At 49.4% G+C, this 16,297-nt stretch overlaps 1 protein-coding gene across 2 annotated transcripts in view; it reads right to left on the bottom strand.

Moving 5' to 3' along the window:
* ACAD10 (acyl-CoA dehydrogenase family member 10) overlaps positions 1-16,297 on the bottom strand; it is a 46,670-nt gene that overhangs the window by 11,744 nt on the left and 18,629 nt on the right. For both annotated transcript variants that reach the window (XM_075534551.1, XM_075534550.1), the window contains exons 7-12: positions 15,107-15,248; positions 13,875-13,943; positions 11,950-12,131; positions 8,481-8,631; positions 3,096-3,241; positions 1,929-2,102 (exon numbers count right to left, since the gene is read on the bottom strand). In XM_075534551.1, coding sequence (XP_075390666.1) covers positions 1,929-2,102; positions 3,096-3,241; positions 8,481-8,631; positions 11,950-12,131; positions 13,875-13,943; positions 15,107-15,248 — 864 coding nt within the window. The remainder of the gene's footprint in view (positions 1-1,928; positions 2,103-3,095; positions 3,242-8,480; positions 8,632-11,949; positions 12,132-13,874; positions 13,944-15,106; positions 15,249-16,297) is intronic.

The following is a 16,297-nucleotide window of genomic DNA, read 5'->3' as shown; positions in this document are numbered from 1 at the left end:
TTTCCTAATGGGATCTTGCACTCCATGTGCCAGGGAACCTGGTGGTACCATGGGCCCAGGGTAGGGCTGCTAACGGAGAGGTCAGCCGTTCAGACCCACCAATCCTTGCACAAGATGAGGCTGTCTGCTTCTGGGGAAATTACAGTCTTGGAAACCCTATGGGCCAGTTCTACTCTATAATATAGGATGGTGATGGGTCAGGGCTCGGTGGCAGTGGGTTGGGCTAGGCTACTCCAAGGGTGCTTTTGTCATCTCCTGGGAGGTCCCCTGTATGAACTTGGGTTATTTAAAAATGAACACGTCTGCTATAATTTCCCAATTGCGGTCTCAGGCAGAAGAGACCACGTCATGGAGCCACCCAAATGCCAACCACGAGTCCATCTGCCTTTCTGGAATTTGAACGGCCAGCTACAAGAATTCTTAAAAAGAACATATGACATGTGTGGTACAGACTGTAATAAAGGACCTGTGCCCTCCCCACCCCACCCCCCCAGACAAATACTCCTTCTCTGAGCTCCACTTTCCCCTGGAAGTACCCACAGAACAAAGACGTCAACGGCTGAGGCACAGACAAATGGACAGACGTGTGTCCCTGCTCTTATTGGTGGGGGTGGCCTTCTTCTTCTGGGAGGTTTCACTACTACTTGCTTTTAAAAAAAAAAAATGGATGTAGTCATTTTCTTGTACAAAAACGAAGCTGCTTCTCCCTGTATTTGGCTGGCTTCCACCTGGGAATAAAGGCCTGGAGATAGCATGCACCTCCCTTCTGTGAGCCCAGAGAAGTCAAACAGCTCCCAGGCGGGCCAGGCAAGGGCAAGCCAGCAAGTTTACAAGAGCAGACGGTCTAGAATGAGGTCTAGACAGACTTTTTTTTTTTAAGGAATAAATTATATTGGAAAGAAGATACTTTAATTTTGCAACGGAAAGTAAAATCATATTTGTTAAAGTAGGAAATGCAAGAGTTGAGGTGATTGGTGAGATGTCGAGGAGCCCTGGTGGGGTAGTGGTTGAGTGTTGGGCTGCTAACCAAAGCCAGCAGTTTGGAAACTAGCCGCTCCGTGGGAGGGAGATGGGGCTTTCCAATACTGTCCTGGAAGCTCACCTAGGCAGTTCTCACCTGTCTTGCTGGGTCACCCTGGGTCGGCATCGGCTTGATGGCAATGGAAGGTGTCCTAGAAACCTGGACCTGAGGTCCCAGTTTAAAACGGGGGTTGATGTGTTGTAGACAGTACACTTCACCAACATGCCCCGCACGCTGAAGGTTCCCCTTTCGTATCAGTGCATTCTCTTTCAATTACGGTAGCTCCGTGATTCATGAGATCACCACAAGAAAAGCTCTGACTCTTAAAAAGCCCTTTTCTAGTTTTTAAACCTTCCCTGGGGGATAGCGCACAGCAGAAACCTTCCCCAGCCTCTCCTCGCCCGGGCCAGCTCAGCCTCGCCCCAGGGCACGGCTTCCCTCTGAGAAGTGGGGCTGAGGAGGAACGAAAAGACTTTTCTCTACCACTGAATGTGTGCCCTGTGCATATGGTTCTATTTTCAAATTGTGTGTGTCATTTAAATGACTGAAAAACCATGGGTGAACCAGCAAAATCGAAAGATTCGGTAGGCAGCTCCGGGGGCAGTGGGTGTGTGTTAATGGGCAGGAGCAGTCCTGAAGAGCAGGGTGGGGAGACATCATCGCGTCAAGGACGTGTGGGGGAAACAGGGTCTGTTCCCCACGACGGTAACAATGTCCACTGCTTTAAGAACACAGAGCGTGCAGACTGTCTGTGACAAATGGCTGAATTAGCTGACTCTTATGGCCATTCAGCCCAATCAATGCCCGAAAGTCTCTGCCGAATGTCTGGGCTGCCAGGCCAGAGATCCCTCCCCTCTCCAGCTGGGACTCCCCACTGAAGGGGCTCTGTGGGGGTGCTCTCCCGTACCTGTGAGCGAGCGCTTGTAGACCCCCTGCAGGATGGCGGCCACGCGGAAGAAGGAGAAGGCCATGTAGAAGTTCCAGTTCTCCACGGGCGGGATCCCCATGTGATGACAGTACATCCTGAAACACTCCTCTGCCGCCGGGATCCCCAACTGCCTCAGGTCGCGGCCACTCAGACCTGGGGTGACAGAGCCACTTGGGGGAGTCACTCTCGGCTCCCCATGGGCTGGCTAGCATGTAAACTGAGAAAAATCACTCTTGCACAGTTAGCTCAAGGGGTGAGCCTGTTATTTCAGAGGATCTCAGGCCTGAAGCTGTGGCTCACAGATCGGCCCTGAAAGGGTTAAGAGTAAATCTGGAGTTCCGGGGTGTGGGGTGGGTGAGGGGCGACTTGGACACAGACTTCCACAGCTCAGATGGACAATTTCAACCTTCCCCTGGCATTGAAAAAGCAACCCCAAATGATAACAAAGATAAGCAGGGGAGCAGACACTTGTGCTGGCTCGGGCCCCGTCACTTGTACCTTTTTCTGGTTCAGCATGCTGTCCCTGGGGTTGATCCCAGGAGGTTATTTTCTGTGGGGGCACAGATACGGCCACACAGACATTTGCTGCCTGCACTTGGGGTGGGGAGAGGTGGGTAATATAATTTGTTTTTAATCCAGAAACAAATTAAATATCAAACCGTCCTGATCTGGTTTGATCACTCAAACTGAAAGTCTTGTCTACATTCATTAGGGCAATCTAGACAATAAAGTGCAATGTCGTTATTTTAAAATGCTGCTGCAGAAGCAACATTGAACATAGTCTAAGAACATGTTGAAAATAACACAGCTTAGGAAAAACGCAGGGTAGTCCCATCCTTGCTTCTGAAGCATGCGGGGACAGCCAGGCTTGGCAGACAAGGATGGGGCTGAGCTGTCAGCGGGGGCTCCTTGGGGTGACCGACCCTTCAATGCCATGGCTGGCTGTGGTGCTTGCTAATGCTTTCACCACAAACTTGAATTTTAAAAATTAAATACAAGTTAGTTGACGAGGGCATAAGAGGGATCGATAATCACCACTATTTACCCCCCAGTTGTGCAGGGAACGCACTCTGGTTGCATTAACCACCACCACGGCCGGGATGGCAGTGTCAAGCCCATGCGGGCCCCAGCCCTGGAGATCCCTACCTTGGAGCATTGCGAAACCTGGTGGCAGGTAGTGAGCCAGGCAGCTGTAGGCCACGTCCGCCAGAGGGTCGCCCAGGGTAGACAGTTCCCAGTCGAGGACAGCGAGCACCTCATTCTTCTCCGGATGGAAGATCAGGTTGTCAAGCCTGAGTAAGCCACAGAGGAGTGGAGAAGCCACTCAAGAAGGGGGTGAAGGGTCCCCAGCACCAGCAGGGTTACTGACTCCACGTCTCTCTGTGTAGAGAGCTGAGGAGGGAGGAGCCCTCCCCTGAGGGTCCAGCTTGCCTCTCTTTGTGGCTATCACTAGGGTTCTAGTCATTTCTTCCTTCCCATGACAGCTTTTTGGAGAAAATGTAAGCTGTCTGCTCCCATAAACACTCACATCTCATAGACCCTATGACTCAAATCAACTCAATGGCAGTGTGGTTGGTTTGGTGAAGGTTTTTGTTTTTGGTGATGGTTTTAAGGTACCCCGATGACACGTATGTTAAATGTTGGGCTGCGAACTGCAGGTCATCAGTTCAAATCTACCAGCGGCTCCCAGGGATAAAAGTGAGACTGTCTGCTCTTATGCAAATTACGGTCTCAGAAACCCTAAGGAACAGTTCTACTGTATCCTGTAGGATCTCTCGCTGAGTCGCAATTAAACTCAAGGGCACTGAGTTTGCTTTGGTTTGGGGTGCTGACTTTAAACTCAAACCAAAGCAAACCCACCGCCGTCAAGTTAATTGTGGTAGTTACATAATCGTTTGTCAGTTTGCGAGGATTATGAGTAAAAGGATGAAGTCTGGCCTGTTAGTCACGATATAACCAATGAGGCCTCTGTGTGGCCATGCCCTTCTCCTGAGAATTCTGGGAAATCCTGTATTTCTTCCTGGGAGGCGGGAGACACATTCTCTCTGCTCAATCCCTGGGAGATATTGCAGCTGACAAGACACATGGAACTACACTAGTGTCCTGAGCTGGAGAAGCCACATGGACCTACTCTGATGTAACCAGACCTCTGAAGCCACGTAGAGACCGCTGCCAGCTCCAAGATGCTTACGCCACTGAATCCAGACTTCTACCTACTGCCCTGTGATTGCCCTACATTTGGCATCATTGCATGTGTTTCGCGAGTCTGAAGAGGATTTTATAGATTGGACATATAAGCAAATATCAGACTTATGGGCTTGGGCTATGTATTGGACAGGGTTCTCTAGAGAGACAAACCAGATTGCTAGTAATTATATAAATATATTTATAAAGATAGATATATAATTCAAGAAATAAACTGTTAAATTATATACAGATAGATAATACAATAAATTAACAGTTAAATTATAAAGCAGTGAGACACTAGCAGTCCTTCAAGGCTTGAGAGCTGCCAGTTGCCAGTCCCCTTCTGTAGAGAGAGCTGGGCTATATATACCCAGGCAGCAAACAGCAAGGCAGGTCCCCAACTGTCACCAACTGTCAGTCCCCAGCTCCAGAGATGAACATTCTAATCGTGTGGTCTTAAAGAGACCTCAACTTACAGCGACACAGTCCACAGGCTAGGCATCCCACAGGTAGTGTACCCCTTTAAACTGAGGCACAGAGCAACCAAGGTGAGGCTCACTGAGCCATTTGTCCTTCTGCCCTTCAGTTAATTCTACTTGTGTTTATCGGCCAGGCTGGCACAATAAACTATAGTAGGCTGGCTGGGATGTTTCCTCAGTATTCAACTGCTCTTGTATATAAACCTCTTTCTATATACATACGAGTTTCGATGGATTTGTTTCTCTAGTCTAGCCAGACTAACACCTTGATCCTGACTCACAGTTTCTGAGACGGGAAATCTTTACAGGAGCAGCCAGCCTCATCTCTCTCCCTCAGAGTGGCTGGTGAGTTTGAACCACTGACCATTCGGTTAGCAGCCCAATGCTCACCCGCAATGCTACCAGGGCTCTTTGGCTTTAAAGCCAGGTCGACATATTTTCTGACATGTCTCCCACAAAAGCTTAATTCTTCTCCACTCGAAGACCCTGGCATCTAACAATGTGGGGCAAGATAAGGATGGGTGATTGGTTAGGTCAGAACATGGTGATACAAGTTCTGCCTGACTCTCTCTCTGAGAATGAGCAGCTGTAAGCCATGAGCTACCAGGTAAGAAGTCCAGCCAAGACCACATGGAGAAACCAGGGCGAGAGGGAGACACAGAACAGCCCAGCTGGTCATGTGAGTGAGCTTCCAGGGAATTCCAGCCCAGGTGTCTGTAAGCCACCCCCATTGAGGCACACTGTCCTATTCCCGGGTGGCAGGATCCTGCTGTCATTGTTTCAAGCACTACAATGACACAGAGAGGTTTGCAATGCAGTGGTGATAGCTGGAACACCCACTTGCCCTTCAGACCTCCGGGGATGGGACAACCCAAACCACTGCCATTAGGTCAATTCCAACTCACAGAGAACCCTACAGGGTAGAGTAACACGGCCCTACAAGGTTTCCAAAGCTGGAATCTTTGTGGAAGTACCCTGTGGTAGTTAATTAATCTGGTGTCAATTTGGGACTTGAGAGGATTAAGAGCGAATGGGTGGAGTCTAGTCTGTCAGTCAGGTCACAGCCAATGAGGCCTCTGTGTAGGCATGACCTTCTCCTGAGGATTCTGGGAACTCCTGGATTTCTTCGTTGGAGGTGGGAGACCTACTCTCTCTCTCTCACTGCTCACTCCCTGAAAGATGCTCTACTGACAGGACACATGGCACTACACTGATAGACCCTGTGCCCTGGGAACTGGATGAACCACATGGAGGCACCTGCCAGTGCTGAGATGTTTACAATGTCACTGGATCTGCAAGACTTCCCACCCACTAGCCTGTGATCCTCCTGCATTCGGCGTCATTGCATGTGTTTCCTGAGTCTGGAGGACTTTATAGATTGGTATCAGAAATATGGGCTAATATCGGACTTACGGACTTGATCTGGACTGGGCTGTTTCTCAATATTCAACTGTTCTTGTATAAAAAAACCTCTTTCTGTACACATAGCCGTGTCTGTGGATTTGTTTCTCTAGTCAACCCGGACTAACATATAGACTTCCACATCTTTCTTCCTTGGAGCAGCTGATGGTCTTGAACCCTTGATCGTTAAGTTCACAGCCAAGCACAGTAACCACTGCACCACCTTAGGTAGAGTATTAACTCCCAGCTGTTGCTGGGTCTATAGTTTCTCAGAATCCTGCTTCACTCGGTCCTATTTCCTCCCAGGACTCTGACAAGCTTGATAAAAAAATTTTTACATCTCAAACATGCAGAGTATTTCAGAGGATAGACCCATTTTACAGACTTAACACAGGTCAATGCTTGGTCAAACTTGACTCCATTTTTGTTTGTTTTTTTAATTTATGAGTTTGGCGACTGGCCTCCCTTCTTTTCCTCTCCCTTCTGCCCCACAAATCACTGCTACTTGAAGCTGGAATGATTGTTCCCTGACAGCTTCATCTATAACCTGTTCCTGTGACTATTCTAAAACATACTCAGACGCTATCACACTGTATGGGCCCTTCGGCTCTCACTCCTCCAGCATTCTCTCTGAGGTTTCTCTATCATGAATTACGCGTATGCTGAACTCATTGGTTTGTTTGACCTGCTGAAGAGAATTCCAAGTGCACTCCCACCACTAGTGTGGCCCAAAGCCATCCTGCATGACCTCCTGGTGCACAGAGCCAGCCCCTTTCTAGAAGCTGAAGTGGGGGCTGTCGACGAGACCACCTCCACCCTTTACTGGTTATTGCTTTTCACAAGAGACTTGACTCAGGACTGCTTCGGCCAGCTCTACGCAAAGGATAACAAGCCCACTGCCACCCAGTCAATTCTGACTCATACGGGACCCTCTGAGTCCCCTATGAGAGGGTCCCCTGATTGAGGCTGTAAATCTTTACAGGAGCAAACAGCCTCAGTTTTCTCCCAAATTACAGTGGGTGGGTTTGAACTGCCGTCCTTGTGATGGCTAGCAGCCCAACACCTAACCCACAGTGCCATCAGACTCCTTGGCATGAAATATAGGCCCCTGCAGAGTTGAGTCCTTAATGGGCAGTTCCACACGCCACCACTCTTGGTCACTCCCTGGCTAAGACACGTCCTCTCCTCTATCAATGGCTGGCGATGTCCTCGGCTGTAAGCCTCCATCACAAAGCAGGGAGGGCTCTGAAAGCATCTTTGTGGGTGTCACAGTGCAGTGAAGGGAGAAGGTGTGCAGATCACTATGTGACTCTCCTGCCTGCTGTGCAAGTGGCTGCTTGAACACAGAAGGAGGCAACGACAAGGTCCAGAGCACAAGGACTGGTGACAGAAAGCCGCTTGCTGGTCTTCCTGCAAAAGGAAATGGGTTGGAATGGCTGATGACAGGATGCACTGTTGGACCAGGTGCTCCCAGGTACGAGCAGCTCGAGGGGAGGGAGGGGACTTGGATGCAGCCCTTTGAGTGCCCAGTTACGGCAGCCTGAAGCACTCGGAGAGTCCCAGGAGCAGGCAGGCTCAGTCTGTGGATGGTTACCCATGGCAAGGCCCAGTTGGTCACACTATGAGCTGGTCATTCAAGGATGTCACCAAGGATGTCCAAGGAGGCAGCTGGCAGTGAGTGACAGAGATCAACCATGGAAGAAAGACAGCCCAACTTGGAAAGCTGGGGTGGGTCTGGAACATTAGTCTTGACCTCTGTAACTCAGACTCATAGTGACCCTACAGGACAGGGTAGAACTGGCCCTGTGAGTTTCTGAGACTGTCCCTCTCTGCGGGAGTAGAAAGCCCCAGCCAAACTCATAACCTCTAAGCCACCAAGGCTGCTTTGACCTTCGAGCCGGCTTAATATCAGGGTCTCCTTCAGATGGGTGGGGGACGAGGAAGGTGAGACCTCACCTGCCTGGGGAAACTGAATACACTTAAGAGAATATCCGGGGAGCATCCTGGGCAGTTCTCAAAGCCTGACCCTACAGGGGTGCCAGGCACCCCCGGAAACCATGTTGGCTCCTTTTGTTTCTTCACACACACACACACACACACACACACACACACACACTGAGAATGTCCACTACCTGGCCTCGTGGGAAGCTAGAGGCACCTCCTCGCTCTAGCTCTCTACCCTGGAGATAAACCTCTCCACTTAGACTGAGTTGGTATGGCCAGGAGACACCTGGCAACATTTGGAGGTGTTTTGTCACATGGTTGCCACATGGAGAGCTTGTAGAGAGGAGCTGCGACTGCCATCTAGTGGGTGAAACCATCTAGTGGGATGTGGCTCAGCATTCCACTGCGCACAGAACAGCCCCCACAACCTAGAACATGGTAAGCGGGAATCACTCCCAGTGGTAAAGTGGCCCCCACCACCTGCCAAGTTCCCCCTTCCCGTCTCCTGGCAGAGGTCTACCTGAAGTCCCCATGCACCACCGTGGTACGCTGTTCCCCAGGGAGGTGGCCCGGCAGCCACTCAATGAGCCGCTCCATCGCCGGGATAGTGCTGGTCTCAGAGGCCCGGTACTGCTTAGTCCAGATCTGCACTTGGCGCCGGACATAGTCCCCTGCAAGAGAAAGGAGGTGATTTGGATGCAGCTAGGACGACGGCTCCGCCTCGTAGAAAGCTCCTTTAAAGGCAGAACTTGTATTCTCATCTTCTACAAGCTATTGGGACATTAAGTGGGGAAATCTGAAACCCTTGAGTGCTTTGAAAATTCTTCTGGGCAGAAAGCCATTTGTGATGCTCTGGGGTGGCCCAGCATCCTCTGTGGGAGCACTTCCTGTGGCTGCTGCCCAGGGTGGAAGCCGCCAGCTGGATCAGCATGGTCTGAAATATTGTCTCCAGCTGCACCATCTCCAAGTCAGATGTTCAGCCCACCTGGTGTGGGAAACTGAGGGGCTGGATGAGAATGTCAGCGGCAGATTCTCCACGCTCATAATCACGGATTCTGGAAAGGCAATCTGCTGGGAGAAGGCTCTCACGGTTATGAGACAAAAAAACGACCCTTAATACACATTCTCATGCCTGACAACAGTTCCTGCTATAGCCCTCCATAAAGGAGCTGCAATAAAAGATGCACCCAGAGGGTATCTGTAGTTAAGAGCAATCAGATTCTATGGCCTGTTCCACCCTAAAGAGTAGCTAACTACCCTCTGACGCCTCTTTCTGGTACTGATCATAGATTGTTCCCTGGGGAGGGCTCAAGGACATACAAGGTTAGGCTGTTTTGATAGTTAGGTTTATCATGCCAACTAGGCCAATAGGAACATGTGGGCAGAGTTTATTCGGGTCGCAGCTTGATTGGAGGGCAGCGAGATAAATGGCTCTGCAAGGAGTACTCCATCTCTCTTGCTCCCTTGTCATAGGAGCAGCATGCTGTTGCTTTAGGTAGTTCTCTGCCTCAACCTGTGTCCTATACTACCTGTGGGCCAAGCCAACCCATGGATCGTGTTGCTAGAGCCTGAGACTCCTTCAAGCACATCGCTTAAGCTTGAGGCTGGTGTATCCTGTCACCTTGCTCAAGTTCTAGATCCCATCAGGGCCTGCCTTGCTAAGTTCCTAAGCTACTGACTGTTGCTGACCCACCATGCTGTCTGCGGCCTACAGCTGACTCTGCCTATCTTGCCTGAGGGAGGACTCTACTGTCTGTTTGCTTGACCTTGGACCCAGCAGTCCATGTGAGTTTAAGGACTTCCAGTATAACTGTTCCATGAAAGTGAGTTGAAGTGGAGAGCAAATGCCTTGAGAATGATTGGGGCAGGGAATGTATGGATGTGCTTTATACAATTGATGTATGTATATGTATGGATTGTGATAAGAGTTGTATGAGTCCCTAATAAAATGTAAAAAAAGGAAAGAGGAGAAAAAAATGATTAGGGCAAAGACTGTACAGATGTGCTTTATACAATTGATGTATGTATATGTATGAACTGTGATAAGAATTGTATGAGCCCCAATAAATTGTTAAAAAAAAAGTGAGTTGAACTGAGCCTAATTAGCTATTATATATAGCTATATATATAATAATATATTATATATAGCTATATATATTATATATATCCTGTTTTTTTTGTTTCTCTAGAGAGCCCTGCCTAACACAGCCATTGACTCCCTATTACCTGCTTATTCTATTACCCACTCTATTACATGTTCACTCTATTACGAGTATGCCCGTTGAAAGATTTGTAAGCCCCATGATAATATATACCCATTGGAATGGGGAGCCCCTGTGCCTCGCCCTTCTTTCTTACTTTCCATAATTGCAAAGTGACTCCTAAGAACCTGTTTGGTTTGTGGGGCCGGAACCCACAACCTAGGGAGTCTTTGAGCTTCCTAATGGCTTTGGGAATAATCAGCAACATCACAATAAACAGAGAAAAGCCTGACATGGTCCAAAGACTCCATCTTGCTTGGATCCACAATCACTGCCCGTCAAAGATGCAGTCTCAATAGCAGACGACGTAGTGCACTGGGCAAATCTGCAGGAAAAGGCCCCTTCAAAGAGTTACAAAGCAAAGCTGTCACCTTGAGGGCTAAAGCGCCACTGACACGTGCGTGGTACACTCAACCACCTCATCTGCGTCTGCAAGTCGGATCATGAATGAGAAAGCTTATAGAAGAACAGATGTGTTTGAATGACTTGAATTTTGGTGTTGGTGGAAACTGTTGAATACGACAAAGAACAAATAGGTCCTTGAAGATACACACTCATTTTAAAGATGATTTAATCATGGAGTGGGGAGAAGAAAGAAAATGTGCTAAAACTGACTGTGGTAAGATTATACAATTATCCTTGAAATGACTGAACGATTGAATTGTATGATGTGTGGATTATGTGCCAATAAAACTGTGAGAGGAAAGAAAGAAGAAATATAGTTAGAAGTGAGAATGGTGAAACATCATCTCACGTTCCCAGCACAAAGTCCAGAGGGACCAACAATCCCTGTGGAAAGGACAGCATGCTTGGTAAAGGAGAGGGTTAGCGAAAATGAGGAAGACCTCAATGAGATGGGTCGTTGATAAATACAAAGTTGGCTCCAGGATCATAGGCTCATGGGACCCCAAGGCCAACTGACATAACCCTGCTCACAAAGACAATGTTCTACATCCTACTTTGATGAGTAGTAACTGGAGTCTTCAAAAGCAGCCAGGTAAGGTGTAACTACTGTCTCTCCCATCTAGTGGAGCTAAGAGTGATGAAAATTAAACACATACCAACAATGAGTCCAATGGACTAATGAACCATGTAAACATCAGTCTCTACATACACCCTGAGATCAGAAGAACGAGGTGGTGCCCAGCTACCACTTGACTGTCCTGAAATGGATCATATTAGATGGTCTTGGTTAGGGAGGGAGAAAAATGTAGAACAGGGCTCAAGGACTCCTTACCGAGGGTTAGGAAAGAAAAGGAAAAACTGACTGACACTGAGTCGGTGCTGACTCACAGCAACCCTATAGGGCAGGAGAGAAGTGCCCCTGTGAATTTCTGAGACAGTAACTTCACAGGAGTAAAACACCCATTCTTTTTCCCTCAGAGCAGCTGGTGGTTACAAACTGCTGACCTTGCCTTTAGCAGCTCCACAGGTAAGGAGGGATGGAAACCGGAAACACTGGGAGGAAGTGGGCTGAGGGTGCACCAGAGGGATTGCAATGGAGGATCTAAAGCACAATGAAAAACTACGAAGAAGGTGATTTTAGGACTGCGGTGCTACCCATGGCAGGCTAGAGTACGAAGGGGAAGCAAAGAGGGCCCGCTGGGCTGTAGCAATGTCTGAAACTAGCATTCCCTGGGGGACACAGATCCTACAAGCAACGCTGCTCTGCGGACACACACACCCAGTCGCCCCTGCCGCAGCCAAGAGTCAAGCGCTGCTGCTCACCTGGCTTGCCGTAGTCTCCCAGGCCTGCAGCCATGAGGTCCACACTGTGAATTTGGCATAAGACTCTGTTCATGGCAGTGTAGACAGCCCGCCTCTGGCTGGGCTCCAAGCCTGGCAGAGAAGGGTCTTTGTAGATGAGTCCAGGGCAGTATTCCATCAGATAGAAGGGGGTGCCGATGATACTGAGGGGGCATGGACAGGGCATGTCAGAAGCTGTTGGTGAGGGCACTGCCTGTGAAATGCTTCTGGGGTGTAGGCCCAGGGGACTGGTCATTTAGTTTCTCCCGTGCATGTAAGCAGTGGGCTTGTGAACCACCCCACCTCCCCCGATGACCCCCCATCAAGCTGACCTACACACGAAGCTGCCTAGACTACTTTGCCTCTGACTTCGCTCTGACCCATTCATAGATACCATCGGACTGGGTCTAAGTGAGACGATACGGGAAAGCATAGGAGTTGCCCAGAACCAGGTTCAAATCCTGTCTCTGCTCTTTCCTGGCAGTGTGATTGTGGGTACCTTACTAACCTTGAGATTTCTTCAAGGTGCCTACTTCAAAGGGTCGCTATCAGAATTAAGAGCAAGGAGTACCTGCACAGTATCTGGTTTTAACACAGGTTCATTCAACATCCCCTCTGGTTATTAATGCTATCTTTCTTTGGGGGCATGATGACATACATATCACGCTATAGTGCACGTTAAGTGTCGGAGTCTTGGTGGTGCTGTGGGCTAGGCTGGCATTGGACTGCCAGGTTGGCAGTTCAAACCATGAGGGGCTCCGCAGGAAGAAAGATGAGGCTCTCTGCTCTCATAAAGATTTACAGTCTGGGAAACCCCATAAAGAGAATTTACTCGATGGCAGTGGGTTCTGTTTCATTTGGGATCATGTTAACCATAGGCATGCGGTTAATCTTAGTTATTAGTAGAAATTAGTTAAGAAATAAGCTACTCTAAGAAATTGTTTTGAAAACTCTACTCTTCTAGGTGACCACCCTGACTTGAAAACCTATTATAAAAGAATGCTTGGTGCAATTTAGACAATTCAGCTGTGGGCTAGATATTAGCAATGGTAGCGCCACTGTTCATTAGAGTAATGAAAGGTGTGTCTTTGTTCTCAGGAGACGTCTTGTATGGGGTCTGCAACGTTCAAACGATTCAGCCCAAAATACTAATCAGACACATGCACTCACAGCCACCTGGCAGGACGGAGTAGGACTACCCCACAGGCGGCAGTATTTCCGGAAGCAGATTGCCACCTTTCTCCTACAGAGCAGCTGGTGGATCCGGACCACTGACCTTCCAGTCGGCAGCCACGTGCTTCAGCACGGTGCCATGAGGGCTCCTTTATAAAAGAGGGAGCCTCAAACGTTTGTGGGAACATAAAGGGAAAAGGCAATGGAATTTTTCCAGGAACTTCTTGGAGCCCCCTTATAGACATCTTTCCTACACACACACACACACACGCACACGCACGCACACGCATATGGAGAGTATGGCAAAAAGTGAACAATGTCTGAACCTGGAGTAAATGGGTATCTTTATACCATTATGTTTTCTTTTCTGCCTATTTCAAACTTTTCATACTTAAAAAGCAGAGGAGAAATGAGACACTCAAGAAGCATGTTACAATGCAATGTTTTAAAAGTTTAGAAAGACCACCACAATCAACAAAAATCTACAAAAACACAATAAAAAATGAACAAACACGTGAATGAAACTACAACTCGCTGCCATCGAGTCGATTGTGACCCTTCGAGGACAGGGTAGAACAGTCGTAACCTCGAGGGGGGAGGTGCTAGAGGTGTCTTGTCTCTCTCACTCAAATTTCATTTGTTTGGACCTTAACCACCTGAGAAGTAAGTTTAGTACCTGGGGCCTCCTCTCTCGTACCTTGAGTATGTGGTGGAAGCAAAATCTTGAGCATTACCTTGAATCTTCGCAGAGGCCAAGGACTTTGGGGACAGGCACTCCAGCACCGGAAAGGGCTTTCAGAATCCTTTCACGACAAACAGAAATGGCCGTGACTGTTGGCTGAACTGATCACAATTTCGGGACCCTGTTTTCCTGACTTAGAAACTAGTACATGCAGAAATCAAAATGGAATTCTGAAAAATCATCCGTTGACCCAAAAGGAGTCAAGAAAGGAAGAACAACTATCCACTGCTTTTGTAGAGGTGGCTTTCGTTTTTAGGGTGAGTCTGGATACTACCAATAATACACACGCATGTACTTTAACACTCAGAAGAACCCCACGTTCTAATCATCGGTCCACGTCCCACTCAGACCAGGCAAATTCTAGCAGCTGCAAGTCCAAAGGAGGGCGGGAGCAGTGAGCACAATGTGGGAAAGAGTTCCTTCTGTAATCAGGGGTTTTTGAGTCGGCTCTGACCCCACCCCCCATGCCTGTGTTCCACAGAGCTGATAAATGACTGATTTGTCTGAAGTTAATCGCCAGGCTGTTCTTCCGAGGCACCTTGGGGTGGACTCTACCCTCTAAGCCTTCAGTTTAAGTCTTCCTATTTATAAAACTATGTTAACTTGTAAAAAATTGGATTTCACTACTTGGAGAATTGCAAACCTAAGTAAACATAGGTAGAGATGCTTGTATAATGGAGTCCCTTGCCCCCATCACCCGGCTCCTGCAGCCCACCCGCGTAGCTCACCCACAGCCAGATGCTTCTGCACCGTCCTCACCCCTGGCTCCCTTGTGCATCAGAGGAGAGCGGTGCCCACAGGGGGTTCAGAACTGATCTTGCAGGAGTAGACCAGCTTGTCTTCTCCAGCCAAGCACTTTTCAGCTACAGGCCCATTAATGGATCGATGCTAAGCCTAAAGTGCACTCAGTATTGGCTTTCTACAAACATCCGGTCTCTAGACCAGCGCAAACGTACTTCTGAACAAAATGAGGTTGCACGCTCTTCTGTGAGATAACCTTGTGAGCCACAGTGTGTTCTCTAAAGTCTCAAGGCACTTTTACGGAGCGCTCGCACAGGGCTGGGAGTTCTCTGGGGCCGTCCTGCTCTGTCCTGAAGAGCCGCACAGGGTGGGTGGGATTGGGCTCGATGGGCTCAGGTTTGTCTGGGGTTAGCTTGTCCACTTAGGTGCTGAGCCAATGGTTGGGGTGCCAAATTGGGGAGGCATGCAGCTCTGCGAACTCACCTGAACTCCCTCTCTACTGCATGGGCTGATGGAAGGAGTTTCCCAGGGGGTTTCTTCCTCAGAACCAGCTGGTGGTCCGCCAGCCTGATGTAGTAAGTTGGGTTTGACTGCCCATGACTGAACTGGCGGAGTTCCAATGGACCTGCAAGTTGGGGAATAGAAGGCAGAGCTGAGCCGACGTCCTTCTTCTCAAGGGGTGTTGCCTTTGAGGGGCAGGATGGATGTCCCAAATGGAGTCACTCAGGGAGAAAAGCTGCTCCTCCCCTGACACCGGAGTGGCCACGCCCCAGGTCGCACGTGTGCGGCCACAGCCATGCCATCGGCCCCATGGTGCTTGCCTCCCTTTGTTCCGGGTCTGGTTCTGCCCTCCTTGCACTCCTGCTCTGCGCGGAAAGCCTTTTCTGTTGAGTGTGTCAAACACACCCACAGCCACAGCCACCCACCCTGCCGACAGAGAGGCAAAGGGCCCGGCACCGAGGTGACAGCTGACAGCAGCTACCCAGGGGCCTCCCTCCGTGTGAACCTGGGCTGCTCCGCTGAGTTCAGTGGTCCCTGACAGAACATCTAGGAGACCCCACTTCATGACCAGACTGGGCTCCTGACACAGACGCCTTTACCGTGGAGAGCGGGGGAGCAATGGGGGGGTTGTCCACGATGCTGCCCTCAGCTTTGGAAAAGCGTGCTGGGAAGCTCCTTAGGTGATGTAAAACCTCACCCAACCGAAAAGCCGGGCCCACTGGTGTGGAGTTGACGCCTACTCTGTAGTGACCCTAGAGGACAGAGTAGAACTGTCCCAAAGGGCCCCCTTGGCTTTCACCTTTCCTGAAGCCGACTGCCTCATCTTTCTCCCTCGGAGCAGCTGTTGGGCTAGCCTAGCCTAGCCTAGCAGCATGCGCTTCAATGAGTGCGCCACCGGGGCTTCTAAAATGCTATCACCAGGCAGTACGGGCTTCAATTGCTCAGCAGGCACCTGGTTTTCTGAGGGTGGGGCCTTCGAGAAGATGGAGACAGGGGGTCACGTTACAGAAGTCACCTTCAGCCTTTGTCTCAAAAGTCACAACCACTGAAATGCCCCTGAGCACACACTGTGGTCACCAGGCCCCTTGCCATACCACACCTCACTCTTGAGTGCTTTGGAGGATTTTTATCTCTAAGTGAAACCCGACCCTCCCGGCACTGCCTCTTTTTTCC

Source organism: Tenrec ecaudatus, chromosome 16 (genome assembly GCF_050624435.1).
Source record: "Tenrec ecaudatus isolate mTenEca1 chromosome 16, mTenEca1.hap1, whole genome shotgun sequence".
NCBI lineage: Eukaryota > Metazoa > Chordata > Mammalia > Afrosoricida > Tenrecidae > Tenrec > Tenrec ecaudatus.
Note: the sequence above shows the minus strand (reverse complement) of the source record. Positions and strands in the feature narration are given on the sequence as shown.